This window comes from Copidosoma floridanum, unplaced genomic scaffold (assembly GCF_036245765.1).
Source record: "Copidosoma floridanum isolate Cflo_tuat_1 unplaced genomic scaffold, Cflo_Japanese_pri ptg000008l, whole genome shotgun sequence".
Classification (NCBI taxonomy): domain Eukaryota; kingdom Metazoa; phylum Arthropoda; class Insecta; order Hymenoptera; family Encyrtidae; genus Copidosoma; species Copidosoma floridanum.
Window position 1 is genome coordinate 12,274,455 of NW_028321885.1, and position 22,341 is coordinate 12,296,795.

The window sequence follows — 22,341 nt, forward strand, 5'->3', positions numbered from 1 at the left end:
TACTAGATTCTCTCCTTCAGTAAGTAAATTCATTATTTACAAACTTTGTGACATTTAATTACATTAATTTACAAACCTCCGTAATCCGCAAATGAGGAGGAATCGAATCGTACATGTAGATTTGGATTTTAACCCACTTTATCACTCAAAACAAAGTTTTTTTACTTCAGCGCCGCGCCCAATTTCGACTTTTTATTTTGCAAATATCTCGCAAACCATTGATCCGCAAATAAAAATTCAAGTGGAGGATAAATCCGCAAGTAAGGAGAAATCATTTAAGCCCTAAATGAGTGCAAAATATTAATATTTAATATTTACGGGCGCCAACTTTACAAGTCTAAACGACATTCAATGTCAGAACCGACCCAGGTAATTGACAGACACCTTACATGTAAGAAACTAATTAAGTTAACTAGGGAGGGCCGAATCGCCGAATGGCGTAGCCGATCCCAACATCCGTGGTCTTTTTCCATTTGCGTGTAACGGCCCTGAAGTAGGTCGTGAGACTTTTCAAGATAAGTACTTTCTCGCGAATTTTGTAGCCAAGAGATTTATAACAAATCATTAGCTGTTTTGCTGTTTTGAAAACATAGAAAAATTAAAAACAGTTATAAGATTTTGAATGAAGTAGAGTCAACTTGTATTAAAAAATGTCTGTTACTGCTTTATTTAGTAATAATACATCGCGTGGTTCTTCTAAAAATCTGGTTGAAGTCAAAGCTGGAAAAATGACGTTAAAAGGAAAAATGGTGCATCCAGACACAAGAAAAGGTCAATTATATGTTTATCAATCAGATGATTCTCTAATGCATTTTTGTTGGAAAGATCGCTCTACTGGTATTGTAGAAGATGTAAGTGACTTTAACTTTACCATGTATATTCTTTTCGTGAAAAAAATTTTTTTCAGCACGACATGTCGTAACGTCTTTTTTACCTGTTATAATTCATTCTGTGAATTAGATATACTAGAATCTATGTTATTGGCCATCATAAAACTGGCCGTTCTTAACCATGACAATAAAATAATTCATCGGTGAAATGAATCAATCAACTGCTTGTATGCAGTAACCAAATGTGGCTTTAGGTGTATTGTATATTCTCTTATAGCAAATTCAGTCCATTTCTATGAATCTTCATAAGCCTCGTAAAATGTCATAAATTTATTTCTAAACTTTTAAAAATACATACGTACTACAAATTGTGATCAACTTTAATAACAAATAACAATAGGGTTAAGCAAATTAAGTAAATATATCGATGTACAGTATTCACTTCGTGTAAGTCGAGGGGCTGCTCACTTCCAACATCCTGTAAAATTTCGCTCTCATTAGCTCCGCACACCGGAGTAAAAATATAGAGCTATTAAAGAACTTGAGGAGTTGCCTGGAGCTTTAACAAGACAGACAAAAAACTTGGAAGAACATTCATAAGAGAACTAGAGAGAACCTGAGAGTATTTATGAAATTAAGCGTGATCATAGAGTAAAAGGGTCGAGTGGTGGGGGTAAACAGAAACTACAGTTGCTCTCACTTTACTATCCCTGTGCTCCGGTACTCTCCCTTGTTATCTTTACTTATCTCAAGTCTTCTCTCTGGTTCTCTGAATTTTCTTTTAGGCGCATATTTGTACAAAGTTCGTAATACACTTTATTATTCAATCAATATCACATAATATCATTGTTAAGGCATTATTATGAGGTACTTAAGTTTTGGATATAATAGATGCTTTAGGCACTTGAAAGTTATAGCAATAATCTTGCTCATTATAATTCATATATAACGAAAAATACTAGACAAGGATAAAAACACGACCCAATACTTCTCTAGTAGTGTACTGAGAAATGTACTAACGCACATTAAAACGCTTTGCTTTTGTCGACATAATATATATTGGTTTACTACTTACGGAGTTAACTATATACCCTTTCCCTACTCTGGAAAAATTTTAAAGTATTTATTTTTCACACTAATGAAAAACGAACTGCATCATGTACGAATGATGCATAATATCACTGTAACTATAGTATATTATATGACAAATTTACATGATTATATGAGTACTTCTCACTCATTTTTAAGATATTTTTTGTACTGTTAAAATAAACACAATAATTATAATGGTTGAAATGTTCCTTATAATTATCTTCAGTATCCCCAAATCAGTACAAACGATGTTGAAGTCACTTGAATAATTAAAATTTCCTAAACAGGACTTATTCTTAATCAATGATGTACTTTTTCAAAATCAATTTTACACAAGTCATTTCTGTAAACTTTATTTTGCAAGTAAAAATAAACTTTTCATATTGTATTTATTAAGGATTTTTTTTAAATCAAAAAGTTTCTTAACTATGGTGAATGTATTTTTCTAAGTTAACTTAATTTATAGTTGATATATATTCATGGTTATGTATATGAATGTACAAACATATGTACACTTGATTTTACCATTTTTACTGTCTCAATTCGGTCTTAACTCAAAGCCCCTACAGTATTTATTATATCCAAAACTAAAATATCTTATAATGATGCCTTTGAAATAATGATTTGCAATACTGATTAAATAATACAAGTGTATTACGAACTTTGTACATATGCACTTAAACACAGTCGCATGTAAAAAAAAAAAGATCAGTCGGTACTCCCTCGAACATTGCAGACGTGCGGAATAATTAGAGAGTATTTTCGGCTGTGCTGAGGTACGTCTGATTCGCTGGGCCACGCGTGGGGCATGTTGGATGCCACTGGAGAATGTCTGACAAGTGCATAATTACCAAATGTGACTAGGAGGAGCTAGAATCACTGGTCATATACAACTGATTGGTGGCGCTTAGACAAGATGTGCTCGATAGTCTCGGTACGCGTAGCCTATAATATATAAGGGCACGTTAGATGGCACCAAAACACACCTGATGTATGCCTAGTTTTGAGATTTGAATTCCAGGAAGCTACGGTAGCGTAGTGATAGGCTTAATGTTGCCAGATTTTACTCTTCTAACAAGGAATTGGGTCGCTTTCAAGTGTATACGCAAGTTAAGTAAGGCATCGCCCAAAACTTTCATGTTACATGCGTGCCATATTCGGAGTTTACACGAGCTACGTTGGCATGCCATTCTTGGTTGTTTTGGTGGAGTCCAGGTGGTGACCGAGATCGCATGTGCTTCATCCCAAGACGATGACCAATGACCATGACCAATTCTCTAGAAATTTTTATAATATGAATTGTCTATTCGATAGTAGTTTGCCGGGCAAAGCTAAGGTACACCCATACAGATATAAGAATAGAGTGCGCTAAACCCACATAACCCTGTCCGGTATCGATGTTTTCATGGGTGCTAGAGAGACCAGTGTACAGATTCTCTGTGTGTCTCTTTCTAATTACAGGGGTTAGATTGGCACGCAAGGAATTTTTGCAGCGTTCTCTCTCACACGGTAGGACACAGCTTAGTACAGGGTTGTGGGGGTTTAGCGCACTCTACTTTCATATCTCTATGGGAATACCAATGAGTCTGAAATTTCGAGCGCTCGCTCAAGTTATTTTCGAAAATGTAAGAATACCCTACTAACCAGAAACTAAGCTTTGCTAATGACTAGAAATGACTTCATAATATTAACTATAACTAAAATAATGAATTTTTACGAAGAATAAAAAGGAAATACCATTATAACCAATTTTACCGGGACTCCAGAAGTAAAGAACAGGTTTTCAGTAAAATACGCTCAGTGACCGAAACATACGAGCTTTACCCCAGTAGTTTTTTAATTATCTAGTAAAATTTTCAGTAGCGATCTAACAGTATAATTTTTCAAAATTTTATAATTGCGGAAATATTACAAATAACAGCAGAAACACCAGCGTTCGTCATAAAAAAATCGAAATTTTTTATGAACTTCTGATAGCAAATCGCTATTCTTTGATTTTCCCCCACCAATATTTTCCATACTCTTTAATTTTGAAGCACAGAATATGCTCCTGAAGTTTGGAAATGATCCGAGTTGAGGAAAAATTTTGGCACTCAAGAAATGCACGGTAGATCTGCAAAAATTAGTCGATATTTTCGAAGCTGTGCGTAAAAACATTTGTTGGGTTTTGCGACGCTGTGATGCTTGCGAACGAATATCGCGACATCCAGTATGCATTGATTGGCCTGGCCCACTAATTTGCCATTTGTTTAGCTTTCGGTGTATACATCGTACGTTTTCGATGATTGGTAATGTTGGGAGTTAAGAAAAATTTGTAATTCTTTGCAGGATTATTAATAAATGAATCAATTAAATCACATTTTATACATTATTCCGATGAGCTTAGTGCGAAAAATACAAATTGCGTAGAAATGAGTTTTTCTTGACAAATACAGGAAAAAAAATTTTATCATGCATATAAATATAACAAAGTAAGATGACTCTATTATCTTTATAAATAAGTTAAACTTTACAAATTAGATTGTTTATATTTCTTGCACAGCCTGAAAATAAAATTCTCGAGGTCTTAAATGTACGAATCAATTGTTTCAACTTTGCTGTCTTTATTACTGTTTTCAGTGCACGATGTATGACTGTATCTGTTACACTCCAAGCATTTCACTTTATTACTTTCAAGTGCATGAAAGCAGTGTAGACAATAATTTTCTAGATTTTCTGATTTAAATAACAAATTTTGGGCCACAGTTTGAGGAAATGCTGCAGGATCGAAGTCTTCTTTAAATTCTGTGTTTGAGCCAATACATTGTGCATAGTACATTACATACATTCCGCAACTGTGCACGTCACGTGGTGGTTGCAGGGGTAAACATTTATTCATATTTTCAATTTTCCACTGACTTCTACGATATTTGTCGAAGCTTGATGTTTTTGTAGCTTTTTTTACAAAAGCAGTTAACGCTTCTTTTACTCTTTTTTCGTCACTATTACGTCCATATGGATCAAATACAGTTAATGTTGTATTTTTCAGATGTACCATTAACAAATACCAATGAGAAAAATATAAATACGGCATAAAGATAATTTTTTCTAAATTTTTTTCGGTTCTTAATATTGATTTTGTTTCAGCGTTTATCAGTCGTTGTTCGGAAAAATCACGAATAAATTTTCGTGCATCATCGGTACACATAAATGTGCACTGTTCCCATTCGTCTATATTTGAACATATATAGGCATCAATTACCAGTCTATCTGCCCATTTAGGATCTTTTAAACTACTGAATTCGCGAGCGGCGAGATAAAATTTTTCTTGACTCAAAGATTTTTTCGAACTAGAGCAACTTACTGCTAAGTGCCTAGATTTAGATATCCAATAATAATTTAGGTTTTTCACTACTCCATCAAAGTATTTTTCCATTTTATCACTACGATTATCACTGTTTGGTACATCAACAATTTTATGTAACTCAACTATTTTTTTTAAATTTTTTAAGTCATTTATAGATAGGCCACTTTTACGACTACTTTTTTTTTTGTATTCTTAAAAAATTGTTTTCGCTATTGTGTTATTGCTGATGCTTTTTTGGTATTTATTTGAGGGCAAGTTTTCCGGAGTCTTTTTCGTCGATTTGTTTATTTCTTTATTCTCGCACTTTGAGATCTTATCTTGATTATTACTCATTTTATTTATAATCTTGTTGATTTCCGTTAATTTATCATGATCTTTTTTTCTATTATATTCTCCTTTACCTTTACCCCACTTTTCTTCAGTGTGTGAATCAGGGTGTGCTTCTGGATAATTTGACGTATGCTGCTTTTTACTGCCTTTTAAGCTTACTTTTAATTCCAATTTAGACATAATCTGTTTGCGATTATTTTCTAATTGTCTCACTCTATCAGCCAGCGACGAATTCCTGTTTCCTTGAAAAACTTGCTCTTTGTTTACTTTATGTTTACTTTCTACAAAAGCATTGCTTATTCTACTTGCATTATGATCGATGAGGTCTAAGTCAAGACCACTCCATAAAGGAACGTAGGGCATCCAGTAGGTTAAAAAATGCTCTAAAAGTTCTGGGGAATGATATATGTTTGTTGCATACTTGGAGCTAAGAATATGTGATGGTTCTCTAGTCTCTACGTCAATTTGTATTGATACGGCAATTTTATTAAATAGTCTAAAAAAAGGTGATTGTTTATAAATTGCATCACTTGTTTCTTCAACATGCAATAACCTTTCCGCGTCTGTTTCTTCTTCTAAATTTTCATAGTCTTGCACATCGCACATGTGCTTCCGACTCTTTGCAATGTTATTGGTCATGACAGAAATACTATCATGCGCCTTTTCTAACTTGGAGGTTAATAAAATGGTACAAAAATGTTTAAAAATTTCCTCTGACGATTTCAAATTTCTAGTTAGGCACATTATAGACGTACATTCTAAAAAAAAAGATTTTACACCTTTCAATTCTGGAAATTTTCCATCGATAGCTCTTGCAACAATATGCATGAAATGTGAATAGCATAATTTAATAAATATGAGATTTTTGGGAGGTTTTCGTAGTGAATATTCACAATAGTCAAATAATATCTGCAGATATTGGTTGATACTTCAGCCATTCCACTCCATTCTAATCCCATGAATTGACGGCCACGACCAATCTATAGTTACAGCTGACACAATTGGCTAACGATTAACTTTTTGTATAACAAATGCTTTATAGATATTTAATACAGTTTTTACGCTACATACTGTATGATCAGATGTAAACCATCGAACAACTTCCAATATGTCATATTTGTACTTAGTGAAGATGGTATAATAATAAATTTGTTTTTCTTGTAAACCTTGTGGTGTTCTCACAATAGAGCCGGTCGCATCCATGTGTAAAATAACTTTATTTTCTCTACATACTAGTCTGAGATCTTCTTCTGTAAACATAAGTACGCATATAGGTAAACTTACATACCTAATAAACGGATCGGTCATAAGTTGTTGATTGGAATACAATTGCATCAGGTCAGCCAAGTCTATTGATTTTAAAGATCAGCGATTCTTTTTAGCATCTTCCGATTTTATCTTATGTAATGTATCTTGTCTCACTAGGTCTTGTATATGTCCATCTTGAACTAATTCGACGCAAATGTCTTTTTCTAATTCAGCTAAAACGTTGGCAGTACTTCCATATCGTAATTTTTCTGCCAAAGTTATCCTTCGTTGACCACGAACTTGTTCAAATACTAGATCTGATCTTCAATAGTACTGTGATCGTACTGTAAGCCCTCTTTATCACTGGAAATTAGCATAGTCGCAGTATTTGAGTTGACGTCGTTAATTCGGAATCGGAACCACTGATTATGTTCGGCAGATCTACATTCAGCGTAACAAACGATATCGTCTTCGTTATACCGAACTTTACCTCGGAATCCCAACGCGCAGGTACAGTGCAAAGATAATGACATAATATTTTTCACCGCAAATTTTACCGTGTAAGGTGCACACTCTCCTTCAAAAAATTTAAAATATGCTGATGGGCACCTGACGCGAGCAATATCAAATTTGTACTTGATATTTTTCTTTACAGATTTCTCTTCGGATGAGACCTCTGCAAAATCGTTTTCTACATCAACGTCAATGTCATCAACACTCTCCATACTTTCATTAACATCATCTTCGTCGTCAATGTTGATATCTAGATCATCATCCTTCTCTTCAACGGTTTTAATACTACTGGTACAACTATTAGCTTCAACGTCGCTAACACAGTCAATATCTGCAGCATCTAAGTCAACATCACGAAGCAAATAATTAGCTGCATCATAATCATTAATACTATCATTACTTTGGCCTCGACTAGATTTACTAAATTTCGTAAGATTTTGCTAACTAACTTCTGCATCATTACATTCACCATTACTCAAAACATTACTTTTACCGTTGACTAGAATAGTACAACTTATATCACATCGATTATCATTATCCATACTTATCTCGCTTAAAATGTCACATGACCATTCAGCTCGTTTCCAGTGAATAGCATGTGACACGTTAAAATATGATTATCACCGTCATATCTTATAGGGCAAACTGACCAGTTACCATTTACTTATCTAACAATATTTACGGACTTGCTCTTCAATAAAACAAAACGCACTACTTCAAACATCGTGCTAAATTCTGAATTCCGATTCATAATCGTTTTGTACATCCCAGAATTTTCGTACGTATGCAGGCACGTTGTGGACTCGAGTCTATTTTCACACTTATCCCAGTATTTGACGGCATAGTTAACAAGTTCCTGTCGAACTTCAGTACTAGTACTGTAGAGTACTTCAGTACTCTTTTAATACTTATTACTTGATAATGCTTGTCGTGTACAATAATGTAGCTAGAATTTTTTGGTTCCACCAAAGAAATACCAAAGGAAATGATAAATACTGTTCTATCGAAATTTTTGTAATTTGTTATTTATAATAATCATAATTAAAATAATTTAATAATTGGTAAGATAATCAAAAATCAAAAAAGAAACTTTTTGAAAAAATTTTCAACTTAAAGTTACAATCTATCTATCTATCTAAAAATCAGGGTAACCTTAGAGTTTTAAGAAAATAAAGATTTCTTGAGGCATTTTGTAAGCATGTCAACAAATATCCATGTCTCTTAACAGCAACTGGCAGTACAGAAGTTGCTTAAGAAGCGCACCTCGTAAAATCTTCATCTCAATCTCATCATTGTACGATGTACGACAAGAAGTTAGTGAATGCTCAACAATTACTAACTATAATTGTTGAAAGCACAATATAGTAAGTTACTTACTGTTTTTTTTGCACATATTACGCATGGACCAAACGTAATTTAATCCCAAAACAAAAAATAGCATGTACGAGGGTGATAAGCTTTCAACTTAAAGGGCCTTGTAAATATAATTAAAAACTTCACGCGTTTTACAAGTATTTTGCACATGTTTGAAACTGATACGCACGCATTTGTATAATAATCAAGTACCATTTAATACAAAAACTAATTAGGATGTATATACTTACACCTCTTACTTTTCGAAAAACAAATTCTTGATGTTCGAAAAAATGTCTTAAAGGTTTTCAACTATGTATTACTCAGCTGTCACTACATTATTCTTAACTCACATGTACTCGAATTTTTTTTATTACATTTCCGTTATTTAAAGCCGAAAAGTTTTTAGAAAAACTTTACTGCTTAAAATAACGCAAATATGATAAAAAAATGTTTTTTAATCAAAACATCGAAAATTATTACATGGTACTTTTTTGACTGGGTTTGCCGGAACTAATGATTGATAGTACACAAGAGTCAAAAAATAACGCATGTCAAAATACAATATTGTAGTTGCAAAATTACGTATTATTATAAATCTTTTTTTTATTTCTAAGTACACACCTTAAGCCCAGGTGAGTGTAAAATAATGTAGTGACAGCTGAGCAATACATAGTTAAAAGTCATCAAAACGCTTTTTCTTCAAATTTCGAAAATTTCTTACTCAAAAGCTAAGAAGTTTCGGTATATGTACATCCAATAGTTTTTTTTTTAATACAAGCCAAAGATTGTTGACAAATTTTCTTTGGAGAAAAAAACTGCTTTTTTTAATTTACATTTAAATTTATTAGTGACAATAATACGGCAACGATTGAGTGATCTACCGTTGTTTTTTATATTCAAGGGTTTTAAATGCATAAAATGAAAAAAGGGTGGATACAAAAATCTCGATCAAATCGTCAACATTATCCTTGGCTTCTTTGTAATAGACTGCTTGGTAATGTAGGGACAATACTTGCATGGATTGAGATGATCTAAAATTGACTTAAGAAACTGATTACCATCAATTACTTTGACATAACTTGATACTTTTGGAAACATTTCTCTCATCTTTTGATACTTAATCGTGGATACAACCCCAGATAATACTGTTTTTTCGAATATCATTCAATGCTGGTGCAAGCTGGTTGCTCGTATTTCCTGCACACCCAAGCTAAAACCGTAATGGCATGGTTAATTGATCTATTAAGTAGTAATTTGAAATTATGTTGAAAGATTTGTATCCACATAATCTATCACACACAGATGTTAAATGAACCTTTCTGTCTATATGCCTCGAATTTGTATGCTTTCATAGCAATCACCAGAAAAAATGTGAGCTTATATCATGTCTAAATCTTTTGGTGAATTGTCGGACGTGCTTGGATAAATCCTTGATTTAAAGTTTTTAAATAATGTTACTCCAGAGTAACAACTTAGTAAACAAATATGCTGTCCGTTTCAGACAAGGCGTACATAAATATAGTTAAATGGCATCTAACAGCAAACTTGACATCATCAATCTTAAGCCGACTAAACCTTAAATATTTAAAAGTTGAATCACGATTTTGTGACATGGATTCAAACGGGAGATCAATCAACTTACGTCAGCAATATTTTACACCAAATACAGCATTCTATAATAAATGATTTTACTATTGCAATGGGTTCTTTAGAATTTCCTTTGGTAATGGAAAGGGGTATTTGATTCATTCTTGCTGCATGCAAGTTTCCTGTTCCTACTCAGACAATCTTCAATTTTGAATGTATTTTATGTCTATTCAACTTTTTAACACTGCTTGTTGATACAGATCAAAATTCGTCAAAATTATTTCTTTTCTACTCTTCGCGTCGTACGCATACATATGTATACATATATTACATTCTCGTGATTTATTTATATTAACAATTGTATCTGACGTGAATTATAAGGTACGTAAATGTATATGAACCGTCATGGTTCATTGTGGCTGTCTAAATTTTTATCCGAAGCTAATTAACTTTAATCCTGCGTAAAACTGTAATGCAACAATATACGTATTGCCGAAATAAAAATCACTACGATTCAGCTTGAACAGAGAATACATAACATATCTTTTAACATAAACTGCGAAATTTTAAGAAGTATTGTTTTCAATTTGTTGCAAGCTGCCTGTGACATGTGATGTATTCTAAATTTTTTGATTTCGGTATGACTTGGCAGCTGACGCGTAAGATGACATCTGACAGTTAATAGATACTTAATACTTGGATATTCAATGCAGATGTATTATAATTTTACCAATATTCGCTTACTTTATCAGGCGCAAAGTTTTGAAATTGGAGCTGCGTGCGACATTTAAAAATTAAATTTATGTAAAACGTTTGAATTTAAAGAATAATAATTATTTTAATAATTAATAATTAATAAAATAATACCCTGAATAGTAACATAAGGATAGTTAAGTTGAAATTTATAAAAATTAGAATACCTGTGAACATCGTAGTTGTCAGTGGTAAAAAATTTGGAAGCAAAAGGTTACACTAATATTTATAATAAAGAAATTAACACGACTTTAAAGCCAGTCAAATAACTTTGTCAAAACAGAAAGTACTAATTTAGTTTGTAAATGGATGCTAGTATGACGTGAGTGACTATTAGTCACAGTTCCGTCGAGTCATGTGATCATGTTGCTCACATTATTTTATTTACTGTCGGTAAAGTATTAAACTAGAAACTTCGATTTATTTTAAATAAAGTAATTGGGAGTAACACTCATACTATAAATCCAATCACATTTAAGTTTGACAACCCAAACATAATGAAACACTAAAAATTGTGGTGTCAACCTTGTGTAGTGCCAGCAAAAGCCCTGAAAATACGCAGTTTTTTTATTATAGGCTTTCCTACCACATCCTATTATTTCTACCAACTTCTTGATCTAATCCAATACTATACATTGATAATTTTTTTTTATATTTCTAACCCTACTGTTATTTAATATTGTAAGTTGAGCACAATTTTTAATGCATATTTATTCGTTATGAAGTAAACTTATTTAATTGCATACAAGTTTTCTATTCTCACTTAACAATTTTTGAATTTTGAATGTAGCATACCTATATACAGGGGGTTTTAAAATGCATGCAATGAAAAAGGGTAGATTTAGGAATCTTGATCAGCCATGTGCACATGCGGCTACCCAGACTGTATATATGTATATATATTGAAACGGTCCACTTTGTGAAGGGTAATTCGTGAAGGAAAGTGGATCGTGGTACAATGGCAGACAGAGGAGCTGAGGAGACACGCAACCAAAAAGAAACGAACTCAAAAATTAATCTTATTTAATTCTTGGTATTTATCCAAAGTTCTCAATTGACAGAAAAAAGGGCCTTTAATATCAATCAAATAAAATCATAAGAAATTAAAGAACTGAAATCGATTATCTTACACAATGAATCATTTTTTATGATTAAAAACAAAAAAAAAAAAAGAATTTTGTATATAATTATTTTTGTTTCTGCGAAATCTGACTTAATTACAGAACGTAATTTTTTACAAAATTAAGAGAAATTAAATAACAAAATATCGACGAGATTCTATCAAATCACCTGATAACATAAAAAAAAATTACATCATCGCAGAAGACTCGTTTTTGTAGAATCCTCCTTATATCTCCCCGTCACAAATATTTCACCTTTGTACATCAGATTTGTTTACCTTAAGTCTAGGCGTAAAAACTAGGTTATGATAACTCAAAATACGACTCTTCAACGGGAGAGTTTCAAAGTTCGAACAATAATAGTAAGACGCATATGTATAAGATCGCTATATATATTAGAAGAAAAGCATCGCGAGTAAGATCAAAACGTACCACGGTTGAATACCTCAAATTTATGAATGTAATATGCAAAAATCAAAAATTAAAAATTAACCAAGAGAAGGGCACAGAATTCGAGCACACATACAGTCAATACTACTGTGCGGATCGTTACACGAGAGCGTCGCCGATTCAATCAAAAACTTATAATAAAAAATAAATAAAAACCCTTGAGGATGACACAAAAAGCGGTCAGAAGGTCACCTCTTGGTTGACTGAACAACCGGGGATTTCTACCGACCAACTAAATGATCCCACGAAGTGAGATCAACGCTTGTCATCAAGCTTAAAAAAAACCAACCAATTGGATTCTTCCCCAAACACAATAAACACTCCGTTAAAAGAAAACTATGGCTTCCAAGGCAAAGGAAACTCTGGAGAAAACTCCTCCAAACTAAATCACGCTCACCGGAAGACTCAACATGCACAAAAAAATCTCCTTCGTATCCGATCGCTGATCTAAGGCCACCACTTGGTTGATCAATTAAGCAACCAGGGATTTCCGCCTTGTTTAGTCTGAACTCATCAACTAGAGTTGATGAGAAAACGATATCGGAAATCAAAGGGAACACTTACTTCTTTTACGGTGCAGCAATCTATAATAATGTCAAAGTAGCTAAACGATTCCCAGTGATAACTAGACGCTCGACTGGATTCCACAGGTCCTCACGAGCTCTCTTTTTCGAACTCCTCTCCAGCGAAACCCTACTCTCGGACCCCGTCAAGCGCCGCCGTCCCGGTGCGCGTCCCTTACAAATCCCATTCTCGCGCAGTCCCATTCTAATTTTACCCCCCAACGCTCTAGTGCACACACACACACAAGGTGCCCCTACATTTGTACTCTCAATATATATATATATATTGGTTCAACACTTATGTGGCAAAATTCTGGCTGAAAATTTTTTTATACTTTTCCCCATAATTGTGGTCCATTGCAGCTTGTTAAACTTTGTTTTGGAGAGTCATATGACCAACCGTACTAAATATATAGTACATATCTGAAAGAACACCTAAATGAAATTAAAAAAGGATGATTTCTCAGATTCTTATTACTTTCCATGTCGAAAGTAAAATACCAAATAATACTTGAGTAAAATACGTTTCCGATACGTTACGATTGTTCTAACGGGCCCGCGTCACAACACACCAGAAAAATTGAATGCGCTTATAATTGTGGCTAGCTACTACTTCACACGCAATAAATTTATCTTAGTAGAGTGGAACTCAAAATTTTACCGACATCTCGATTGACCGTCGTCCTAATACTGCGTTCAGTACGCTTCAACATTTAAGCCTCGAGCTAATATCACGATGGGAAAACGAGAATCGAAGGAGAACTACCGCCCGTAAACACACTACCCGTGCTCTCAACTCCCTTTACTTGCTTTTCGTCACGACTCTGCCATGGCTGCATGTACCCGAATTCAGTTGTAAAATGGCTTTCCCGCCCTATAAAGTCACGATGACCTACCTTCGTTAGGTCTTGTATCAGTCGATCATACTATTCTCTTGTTCTCTCTCTTTCTCTCTCTCTCTCTTTCTCTCTCTCTTTCTCTCTCTCTCTCTCTCTCTCTCTCTCTCTCTCTCTCTCTGAGTATTGTACCTATTGATTGTCTGCTTTCTATAATAATGTAACTTCTGACGTCGTCTATAGATGGAGTGTAGTATGAAAAATAGTTCGTGAGTATGTCAAGCAGTTGTTTACGTTATAAATCAGTTTGACAATGCAATTGCGAACCTGATGTAATGTGCTTAGTATGTCACAAGAGATTCCATACGAGTTGTCTGAATACGTATAACCCCACTGATTATTTTTTTCTTGGTTGTTCTAAGTACTGTCTTTTACCAAACGCGTCAGCTGATCTTGAGCTGAGTAACTTAGATTATTCTTCTTCAACTCCCTCATCAGTGTCTCAAAAGCGACTTAAAACTCCGCCTTTACTGTCTTCAGAACAGGCAACCAAAGCAGCATGTGTTGACACAGCTCCATTTTTGTCTTGGGCGTCTGTCCTAACTCAGAGTCTTTTTCTGAAAATATGGCTGATTCAGCGTCATGGTTCCAGCAATATATAGTGATCTATGCTTCTGATATGTAGGTAATTAAGGAGATGCAAAAATCTTAGGATAAACGAATCACGGCAACTAAAGTGGGTCTAACAGAGGTCACTCATCGTTTAGGAGTTATAGAAAAGGCTTCTGCTTATAATACTGCCCCTGTCACATCACAGAATTAGTATAGGATATCTACTGATTGTTGTAAGGTTTTACTTTCAGGCATTTCACAGACTTTAACGTTATCACACCAAAATATTGTCAAATGTTTATTAAAAGCTCTTGATTTACAACATGTGGCACCATTAGTTACTTTTACTTGTAATAGGTGAGACAGTATAGATTCTCTACTCCAGTAACCACATCCCCTTCAAGGCTGTTGTTCTCGAGTTATTTTCCCTGGTTATTAGAACTCGTCGATTGTATCAGGCTTATTATCTTGCTGAGGCAAATAACACTTCTGTATTTGGATCTGGTGGTGTGGGTAAACTAATTTTGCGTGCCTCATGGTAAAAGCCTTTGCACTAACTACTGTCCAAGGCAATCGCAGCTGTAAAAAACCTCAACCCAGCTTGTGACTATAAAGTCTTCCTGTGCCAGACTAAGATATCGGCTCATATTTATGTACAAACTGAAGCTCGTGTAGCTAAACTTCCTGTCTACATAGCTTCAACAAAAACGCAATGAGATATACTACGCCGTTTAGTATCAACAGTCTGTTCTTCCAACATAAAATCAGGTCATACTAACATCTATATGCGAAAAATAAATCTCCCGCTGCTTAAAACTAAACTCTTAGATAGTCAGAACACAGTCTTTGATGCCTCTGAAACTCCCTTAAATCATCCAAATACATCTAACCTTGTCAGGTATAGTAAATCTGATTCATTATTTGCGGCTGGGCATGACTGGATGGAATTAATATTACGATATTCTACTAGTAATACTCCACCATCAATAAATCAGATACGCTCCTTAATAATAAATCCACCTAAACCCATAAACTCGTTTTTTGCTGATAGTATTAATCAACTTCTCAACGATACTCAATCCATCGTCGACTGCTCACACTATCACGTACATATTTTACTTTATCATGTATATGAATAATTCTTCCATAGTGCTGTTGATAATTATTGAAGATAATTACTGCTTGGCTGCTCATAGTTTTATAGTCTGTTAATAATAATAAAAAAGGCATAATGTATATCATAATAATTTTGGTTCAGCCTTATTACTTGGTAACTATTAGTTCTATAAGTGCATGTACATAATAAATTGCTCTTTTGAAAGCTTATTCTTACACCGCTTTTTGAACAGCTCACCTGCAGTATGATACTTCAGCTATCGAATGCATCTGTTTTCGTTACCAAAATCTACTATTTGCAAGTTGTTTGAAGCTAATGACAAATGAAGCCAACTTTCATTTGGAGGATTAAAACATAAGTATTTTTTATTGTATTTATACCAAAATTTGGTTTTTTAAGTCTTAAATTATTAATATAATTAAGGTGCCACGCTTTGCCACTAAACCTCGTCTGCCCTACCTTTCCTTACTATGTCACCTGAGATGAGTACGTCTGGTGAATTCTTTAGTGTTTTAGTTCCAAAGAGTAGATGATGAGCTTTTCCGTGTATACATAACTTTAAGAGTTTTTTGTTTAGTTCAATCTTAATATTCACCTCACGCTTAAGCAAATCTTTTACGTGTCTTTTGTCCTAATGACATCATCTTTTATGACAGAAGTGTAGCAGCGATAATTTATCACTAGCCACTAAGTTATTGTATCTTTTCAGGACTTGATGGTGAAATGGTAAAATATTTATTCTGTAAAGCGTATTATTTATTTGACTGTATCCTTTTAGAATTGGTTTACTGTTAACTATCAATTAGCACTCCATCACTGTTTGTAAAAGAGTCAGCAACAACAGCCTTATTTGTCTAAAGTTTCCGTTACTCAGTGCTCCGGCCCAAAGATAATGTCGCCTTAACAGAAGTCACAGAAGTGTCAACTAAATCACGCTAGTTTTGAAATTCAACTTAGTACGGTTTCATAACAAACGACTTGTAAAAAGAAAAAGTCTCAACAGGAAAACTTTCAATTTTTTTTCAAACAAACATTAATTATGCGTTTACTAAAACTCTTCCGGGAGAGCAAATATCGCTCATTCACCAAAGATTTCAAGCGAAAGCAACTTCTCCATCAAAATAATTGAAATTTAAACTTGATTATTGGCATTCGTAAAAGATACGTACAGCCATCAAAATAACTACTCTCTGAAGAGGAAATTGCTTCAGCTCTAAGCATATTATCTCATGAAAGCATTCTGGCCTATACACCAGTTTTATGCTCGTGTCAGCTTACTTTTGCGGTATGGAAAAGGTTTTTAAATGGAGAACAAATTATTTTCCCCATCTGAAACACAAACTGCATGGTATGTTTTTACTGGTAGTTCTCGAGCTTACGTTAGTTTGCTTCTACAAAGTAGTAAAAATTGCTTCCTGTAGAACAAATCTTTTCACCCCTCCTATATACCAGCTGCATGGTATACATTCACTGTTAGTTCGAGGAGAGTTTCATTTTCGTGGTCACAACATTTTATTTATGTTTTACAACAAAAACTTTTGTAATAGTCTTTTTTTTCTAAAACTTACTTATAAATGAATCTCTAGTGACCTTTCTTTCAACGCATTTGTTTATTTCGAGATAGTACGGCTCTATGCTATTATTTATTCTGATACTTGTACCGTACATGAAATAATTTTCTATCTTGTTTATATATCTACGTTTCTCTATAATCAGCAGAAATTGATTTGTGGAGGAGGGTGATGAATTCTCTTTAATCTCTTTTTTAATTTTATTGTACATCGGTTAATTGATCAGCTGGCAACAGTGCCAACGAAATAATCTTATACAAAAATTTATTTTTTCAGGATTTGTTGGTTTTTTGCCCTTTTTAATGCAATTTTTTTCATAGCTTGTCTGCAAATGCACTGAAAAATACGTACGTATGGTTTATTCGCTTGAGCAAGTGGTAATATTTTTGAAAATAATAGATTAGGTTATTTGTGTATGATAAAATTACTAACCCTGTAGTTTGCGTTTATATAATTTTTTATTAAATCAGGAACAGTAAACAGTAGCAATTAGTGTTTTTGTAGTATTTCATTTATTTACCAAAATAAATGAGAATAGCAAAACAATAATATCAAGAAAATTGCTTCTAAAAAAAGGTACAGACACTAACTTATATTTTAAAGAAATAATGACTCTTGGTGATGCTATCAAAATCGTTTATTGCTGTGAACAACATTTCGGCCCGTACAGTAACTTACGTTACAAGGCCCTCATCAGGTACAACTTTATAGCCACGACAATAGCGACCATAGGTATCACGATAGATGATAGATCGAAAAATATTCCGATATCACAGATACAAGTATCTGCTAATATAATTGTTTTCAGTTGTGTTCAATTTAAGTCTAACAAAGGATAAAAATTTCGAAGTTTTTTGCACAAAGTGTTTTATTGGCCACTAAATCTCATGTATAACACATTATCTAGTTAATGAAAAATAAATTCTCAGAATTATTTAAGACGTTCGCAAACCTTATTTTACTCTACGTATTTAGAATACTAAAAAAACCTAAATTTAGTAGTATGAAGCTAGTACTACAAAGTCATATTTCCTGTTCTGAATAAGCATTGTAATTTGTTGCTAATTATTTTATTTGTTGCAAAATCTGAATATTTGTCGCTCTACCCTATATGTAATAAGTAAATTAGCTCCTAATTATTTATATATAAATGTGTGCATGTTACCGTCCCCAATGGATTTTAGGGATCTTTAACAAGGTTATTTTACATAAGAGTGTACTTTTCAAGGTTCTTAATTTTTCACACCATTAGTAGAACTTTAAAAAGACATTTCTCATTCATCAAATAGGTTACTCTTTATCTTAAAATCTTCATCTTTTAACACCTGTTGCGTATATCGCCATAAAAACGAAGTTCTATTTTCACTTCAATCAAATTGAACTACATTGTTTTAAGATTTCTATGCCTTCAATCTTGAGTTTTGCACTATTACGGTTTTTTTTTTTCAACTAAAACCAATCTTTCTCATGTAGTCGTGCTCCTATTTTTACGATATTGAGTTTCGAGGGCTGTATTTTAACACAAATGTAGTACACAAGGTTAAAAGTTACAAGAAGCAGTTGTGAAAAAAATCTTACACATTTACTGTAATTCCTCATAGTCTGGGTCCAGCCATATGTATACGTGGCCGACCGAGGTCCACGGATCCACCTTTTTTATGCTATGCATTTTTACCTGAACACGATAAGCATCGGTAGATCACTAGAATTCAATTGTTAATAACAAATTTAAAAACCTGGTTTTTAGCTTAAAAAAAATATGGTAATATTTTTTGGCACAGCTCAAACAAAAATCAATTAGGATGTATATACTTAAACCTCATAGATTTTGAGTTAAAACTTCCTCAAGCTTGAAAAAATGCGTTTTTTACGTTTTTCGACTATTTCTTATTCAGTTGCTAATACATTTTTTTTAACTCACTCGGACTCAAATTTTACATCAAATCATGTACTTTTAGATGAAAAAACATTTGCAGTCCTATTAGGCCTATTTAGTCCCATTTAGTCCTGTTAGGACTATCATCATAGATTTTTTTTTTAATCGCTTTCTTAGTAAATCTATACATTACAATGTTTTAAACTCCTAATATATAAAAAAAATAATTATTGTGTGAGCAAGCATTGACAATAAGTAACTACTCTATTGATCAGTATGGTATCAATACAAATAAAAAAATGTACAAGTAAGTATCTGCAATTAGAATTCAAACTGTACTTAAGTGTTGTTTGATAAAAAAGTTAATCATGAAATAAAGGTAAAAAAAGTAAGCAATCTTTTTTCCCGCATTGAATAGAAAAAAATTCTAATTAAGTATTCAGTACTACGAATGGACAAAGTGTCTATGTTACTTCCCCTGGCTGAAAAATATCCCTGAGGGTAATGGCGCTTTTTTGACAAAATTTATTTTAATTTAAGCACATCATGCTATATTTCTGTTACTCATTGTCCATGCTTGCTCGTGCAAAATTTTTTTTTTTACCAAACAATACGGCAAAATAGTTTAGTTTATTATTGCCCATGCTTGTTTTCCAAACAATTGATTTTTTCTGTTAATTAATAATAATAAACAGATAAGTTGCTTATCGGCTATTAATTTTTTTTAATACTATTTTTAATTAATTTGTTGTATTAAATTTACTTTAAAAAGCGATTACTTACTACCAATGCGTGCTCACCTAATGATAGTTTTATTACGTTACAAGGCTTATTAAAAGCTTGGTTATTTGTTCACAATCCTTGCTTGCTCAATAATTTGTTTCATTATGTAATTGGAGTTTGCAAAATTATATGTAGGAGAGTGGGGCACTACCGTCACTCATTCTGTTTTTAATGATTATGGAATAACTATTACGTACGTAACAATTTACAAACATCGATCGTTTCGTTAAAAGTCTTAAGAATAAATTGCAAAGTTTAAAAATTCAATTGAAATTAAAACAATAAATACTGAACAAAATCAGTGACTTTCTAGCAGGGCTCAGTTGTACATAGAAACAGGAAACAAAATGTAAAATTTTCTTGATGCATCCAAACTATATGCTTGAAAATACTTATCAACGTATTTTTTCTACTCATGCAACGTAGTTAAAAAAGTGAAGCCTTTGACTAGACAAACGAAAAATGTTGATTGAAATGAAATTAAAAAATTACTCTATTTTGTGAATAAGATTCATTTCCATAACAGTCTTATCACTTTAAAGTCACAGTTGATAAATAGCACATCGGTACACTTACTTTAATCATTGCATAACACTTGGTAATTTTCTGTCGTAAAAAAAAAACAAATTAATTACCCAAATTAACATAAAATTGCAGTATATAACATGTACAACGTGACTAATTTCTCGGCTAATTTTCTACTAAACAACAGTTAGGTTGCTAATCATTGATGATTGCTCTAATGGCTCTTTTATTATAAATGAAACTACAGTTGGGTTGCTAATTGCCGATGCTTGCTCGTCTTAGAATCGTTTCTATTTACAAATAATACCGAAGGAAAGTTGAGTTTCTTATCGCCTTACTCGCCTGAGCGTGCATTTTTTTAACCAGCCATACTGGAAAACTGTTGTAATTCTTATGGCTAATGCTTGTTCACGTAAAAGTTTTTATTATTAATAAGTAATACTAAAAAGCAGTTAACCTGCTCATGGCCAATGCTTGCTCACACATGGGCACATTTTGTTAATGAGTAATACTTTGAAAACAGCTGGATTTCCTTAACCACCAGTACTTGCTAGCCCAAAAGTACTTTTTATTAACTAACTATTTTAAATAACAGTTAAGTTACGTATCATTAATGATAGCTTACTGAAGATTACATTTTTAAATGAATAATACTAAAAAGCAGTTGACCTGTTAATTGCTGATACTTGCTCACCTAAGGGCAGATTTTATTTATAAAAAATACTGGAAAACAGTTGGGTTGCTTATCAACTAATGCTACTCACCCACGGTATACTTTGTTAACTTACTATATTGAAAAATCGTTGGATGTTTAATTATTGATGCTTGCTTACCAGAGGTATATTTTGAAAATAAGCATTACGAAAAAACAGTTGGGTTTCTAATCACCAAGACTTTATCGCCCAACAGTACGTTTGAAGAGCTCACTATCTCAAATAACAGATGGGTTGCTTATCACCGATACATAAACCTGAAATTGGCGGTCAGAGTTAGCGGTCAGCCAGAAGCGAATAGATGGTGTCAAGGGGCCCCGTGACTTTAAAAAAATAACGAATATGAAGGCCAGCCACAGCTCAAAACAACTATTAACAATATTAAATAAGTATTTAAACTCCACTACGTGCCAGAATATGGTAAATAAAAAAGTCATAAACAAATTAAACAAAAAAAATCACCTTACTATGTAACATCGTTTATGACTTAGCCCAGATTGATCCCAGACACTTGAAATTAAGAATGCATTATAATTTATTGGTATATTAAAAAAACATATTAATGCTAACAAAAATAAAAAGTTATTTAAAAAGTTACAAATAAATAAAATAGCTGAATTGTTAATTTTCTGTGATAAATTGACTATAACTTAGCCCAGCATGATCCCAGACACATGAAATTTAACATACGTACTTTAAAAAGGTACGTTATCAGGACATATTTTTGCCAACATAGGTAAAAAGTTATTTCAGAAGTTGTAAACAAATTGAATAGGCAAAATATTAATTTTAAGTGAAAAATCGCCCATAACTTGGCCCAGTATGATCCAAGACACTTTAAAATATACAAAGTTACTGTTTTATCGATGTTTTGCCTATTTAATTTGTTAATAATTTCTTAGATATTTTTTTACCCGTGTTGCAACAATATGTCCTAATAATGTGCTAATAATGTGCTAATAAAAAAGTACACATGTTTTGTGTCATGTTTAGGCAGAGTTATGGCCGGTTTTTCACTAAAAATCGATATTTCGCCACTAAGTTTATGTAAAACTTCTTGAATAACTTTCCACCCATGTTGGCATCAATATGTTCTAATAGTATTCTACTATAAAAGCA

The 22,341-nt window shown here is 33.0% G+C and overlaps 1 protein-coding gene across 2 annotated transcripts in view; it reads left to right on the forward strand.

Moving 5' to 3' along the window:
- Positions 1–409: 409 nt before the first annotated feature.
- The window catches only part of Rpn13 (regulatory particle non-ATPase 13), a 224,564-nt gene continuing 202,632 nt past the window's right edge, over positions 410–22,341 (forward strand). The window contains exon 1 of one of the 2 annotated variants that reach the window (XM_089589199.1): positions 410–851. In XM_089589199.1, coding sequence (XP_089445325.1) covers positions 651–851 — 201 coding nt within the window. In that variant the 5' untranslated portion in view covers positions 410–650. The remainder of the gene's footprint in view (positions 852–22,341) is intronic. The other variant, XM_089589198.1, reaches the window with a different exon arrangement.